This window comes from Cimex lectularius, unplaced genomic scaffold (assembly GCF_000648675.2).
Source record: "Cimex lectularius strain Harlan isolate CLEC.00 unplaced genomic scaffold, Clec_2.1 scaffold106, whole genome shotgun sequence".
NCBI lineage: Eukaryota > Metazoa > Arthropoda > Insecta > Hemiptera > Cimicidae > Cimex > Cimex lectularius.
Window position 1 is genome coordinate 328,518 of NW_019392769.1, and position 4,224 is coordinate 332,741.

The 4,224-nt window shown below is 34.6% G+C and overlaps 1 protein-coding gene across 1 annotated transcript; it reads right to left on the minus strand.

Moving 5' to 3' along the window:
• Positions 1-2,462: 2,462 nt before the first annotated feature.
• On the minus strand, positions 2,463-3,526 carry LOC106662393 (chymotrypsin-like serine proteinase). The gene has a single exon (XM_014386458.1). The coding sequence runs from the start codon at positions 3,491-3,493 to the stop codon at positions 2,555-2,557; it is 939 nt and encodes a 312-aa protein (XP_014241944.1). The 5' UTR covers positions 3,494-3,526; the 3' UTR covers positions 2,463-2,554.
• Between the last annotated feature and the right edge of the window lie 698 nt (positions 3,527-4,224).

The window sequence follows — 4,224 nt, forward strand, 5'->3', positions numbered from 1 at the left end:
AGAGAAATGTTTAGATTAAAAGATATCACGATTTTCCGACGCCAGGACGTGATATCTTTCAAAATCGATAAAAAGCGAAATTACTCTGAAATGGTTGAGAATCGGACCATGGACAATATGAACTTTTTTGTTCATTTTAGGGTGAAGAATCTACTGGAGAAGTTTGTAGCACGAGTAGCAATTCACCCTGTATAAATTCACTTTTTCACATCCTAAATGTTTTTGTTAAATGTGAACAATGTTTGTAAATCCCTGGCCCTGAAGATGATCTCAATAAAGATCGAAACGTTGGCACGATAAAGAAAATGTTTTTCTGAAACCTACATCACACCAGATCGCATCTCACGATTTCTGAATAATTATCGATTAACGGTCATTGATCACCACACATTTTATATTACGTCAAGGCCTCCACCGTTCCGGTCTAAACACAATTGTCTTTAAAACTAGGCTGATTGGTGGTCAGTTGGGTAGTCTAAAATGCCCCAAAAACTTACCCACACCCACGCTTACTCACTCAACCAGTTACATTAATAAATACATTTATTCAGATTCATTTTATCCGTTATGACCCAAAAAATTCTTAAAAATGAATTCTGCCTCTGACTGTTTACAACTTCAACCTGCCTTATTAAAACTTAATAAATTGTTGTTTTTATCTCAACCAATACATTACATAAAGGTTAATTAATTGAGAGATGTTATTTGGTCAATCGGACCACGGAATCTAACGGATTTAATAAATTGTGTTCATCTAATAATATTCATTTAAATTCTAACAAATTTTCAGTGATGATTTTTCATAAAATACCCTATCAATTGAACTGACTCGCTCTTAATGAGACGTAACTGTTAAACATATTGGCATTATTACGAACAGACAATTAAACTTTCACTCATATATTAATAAAACTATTGCTAAAGCAAATAAAAATTTAGGGTTTGTTACACGTCATGCTGAACGTTTCCACGATTTAGATACACGTAAAATTGTATACACTTTCACTGTAAGACCAATATTTGATTATTGTTCACCTCTTTGAAGGATGATGTATGGAGGCAGGTACATTAAGTGGTTTAATAATGCTAAAGGTTTTGGCTTCATCTGCCCCGAAAATGGTGGCGAAGATATCTTTGCACACTATTCCAGTATCCAGATGGAAGGGTACCGTACATTAAAAGCTGGACAAAAGGTTAATTTTAGTTCAACTAAAGGGCCTAAAGGTAACCATGCCTGCCTTATTATTTCTACCCACTCATATCAGTCCACCCACCATACTCATCTTTAATGTCGGAGGTGAAATTATTACATAAATTATTTATTACATTCCTTGACTGATTGCCCATTACTACTTAACCGAGTTTAAAATGTGTATTAAACTATCTGAAAAACGAGGAAAATTCAAAAGTGGGGTGAAAATGGGAAGTGGAGAGAATCGAAGTCACGATAGCTCAAGTGGTAGAGCAGCGGCGTATCGAGCCGAAGGTCTTGGGTTCGAATCCCGCTCGTGACGCTGACTTTTTTATCTCAACCACTACATTACATAAAAATTAATTACATAGTTTAATACACATTTTAAATTAATCCATAGTTGTTTAGTGGTAATGATTAACATATTAGTTATTCATATAAGTTATTCTTTTATCTAAGATTTTTGGTTGAAATTAAATACACATGTCACGAGCGGGATTCGAACCTCCGTGCCAAACCCACACTAATTTTTCATTTCAACCAAAAAACATAGATAAAAGATCAATTAATGGGAATTTTTTAAATTGATGATTTTGTTATTATTTTTTATTATAGATATTTCTAAATTTATAATAATAAGTCATAATTGTCGTATTTAATTATTTCAATTAGTTATACTTTTTGTATCAACCAAACATTCATATATTTATTCTAAACTTTTTTAATTGGAAAACAGTAAAATAAATAAATGTGAGAGTTCATAGTTTTAGTACACTATGTTGTCGAAAAGGTTAATTAGTTCATAACTGTAAACCATGACCTCCTGAAAAGTTGGCTTACTGAGCCTGATTAAGACTTACTATTGTTAGGCCAAATTCATTAAATCCATTTGTTCAAAATAATTCATATTCATCTTATCAATTCGTCTGTGGTTTTCTGTTTATCTTGGGGGAGAACCCTGTTTCTTTTGATGTTTGATTAATTTCTTCTTTCTATCGACTTACCCCCTTTATTTTAAAATGTAATTAGGACTAAACATATTAGGAATAACTTTTAAACGAGCTGATAGTTAATCGTGGGTATACATTTGTTCATCGACATCAAGATGAGAAAAATTTACGTCATGAAATCAAATATTTCATGCAAACTAATATAAGAAAACAGGATCTACATTTTTTACGCTCGAAACCAATTCTACATATTAAATACAAAACAATCAGCTGAGGAAAATGTGGTGCTTCCTTCACTGTTTTCAAAATAATAACATGTCTTAACGCATTGAATTGAGAAGTAGTTGTAATAGTTTATTTAGGTGATTTAGTAGAGTCGCTTTGTTATTTTATCTACTTGTACTGACAATTTTTATCTCAAGAACAAAATTATGAAAAACAGAGGAATTGAAATTTCTGGACGAATTGTTGAGCCCGAAGAACCCATTGGGTACAGATATTCGTTCAAATAATGCCAATGTAAAAGAAAATGAAATGGTTTTGTTCCACTGGCATCAACGAACATTGACGAACACACAGCCCAGACGTAGTCACCGCACATCAACGGACCTCCGGAATCTCCTGGAAGTGTAGTTTCGCCGTGAGTAACACCCAAAAGGCAAATTTCTCCAAATGCCAACATGTTATCTTGCGGCGGGCCTGCAAACCTTGCACATCTCTCCTCATCCCACGTATGAACCAAGGTAGTTTTCAAGAATTTATTGACACCCGAGGATACTAACGTCGTTTTATTGACGAGTTTGAAGTCGGTTGCTCCCCACCCAATAATTACGCACGGAGCCTCCGATGCCACCATCTCATCCCAACCGTGTTTAAACTCTGTCTTGTCTGTGGAATAAACTTTCATCAGCTGTACTGTGTCGGTAATTTTTAAAGGCGTAACAAGAGTGGCGGTGGCATAATCGTGCATAACACCACCTAATTTTTTCTTTCTTATTTCCTTCGGATACTTCACCGACTCAACGGCTGATTGTTGACCATCATCCGACATGAGATATAACGTACCAAAAAATACCAATCCTGTTTTAACGTCGTGGATTTTTCTTTGGCCGTTGACCCATTCCATTACACAATGACCCGCAGTAACAACTTTTGACGTGGTTACTAACGAGCATCCACATACGTTCCCCATGTTATTTTCAGTCTGGAATGTTATATGACCGATAAAGGGAAATTCTCCAGCTTTAGCAGCTCTTCCTCCTTTAATTTTCCCATATTCTGCACTAGTAAAATTGGATGGAAGTGTAATTGTAAGAATAAACACAAAAATTTTGAAATATAATTTAGACATGGTTATTGAACGTTATTATGTGTCGTACCTTAAACAGATGTTTTTATATATATAAATATGTATATCATGAAAAAATGGGCTCGTTTTTGCATCGCGGAGGTTGGAGAGCATTTCGAACGCAAATTAAAAAAGTTTAATAAATTTATTCAAAATTTCCTTAAGTTTTGATATTTTTCATTATTATTAATTTTTCCACCTTGCTTATCCGTCAACCAAGGCCATCTTCGAAAAAAGTAATTTAAAATGCAATTATACCACGAAAAAAGTGTATTAAATGGAATACATTTTTGAAATTTGCTGGGCGCTAGATTTGGAAATCGTAGTTTAGAATCACCATAGAATAGCCATGATTTGAGAAAAATTATCTTATCGAACCTAGAATTATGCTTGTCCTGTACATCCTACAAAAAAATACTCCTCCCCAGATGCGCATTGGTAACAGTGACTAAAATTGTTACTGCAGGTCATTGTGTAGTTGTATGGGAGGGTGGCCATAGACGAACAGTCAATACAGGAAAATCAAGAGTATATTTTGGTACATTATACCTCTTGGCAGATGACGCCCAAGTAGCAAAGCTTAAAACTGTGAAGTATCCCAAAGATATAAGAAAGAGAAAGTATGGTGGGTTGATGCACGACTATGCCACTGCAGAACTAGTTACAGCCTTACAGCTCAACGACAGAGTGAAACTTATAGCACTTTACTCAACCGACAAGGACGAGTTTAAAAA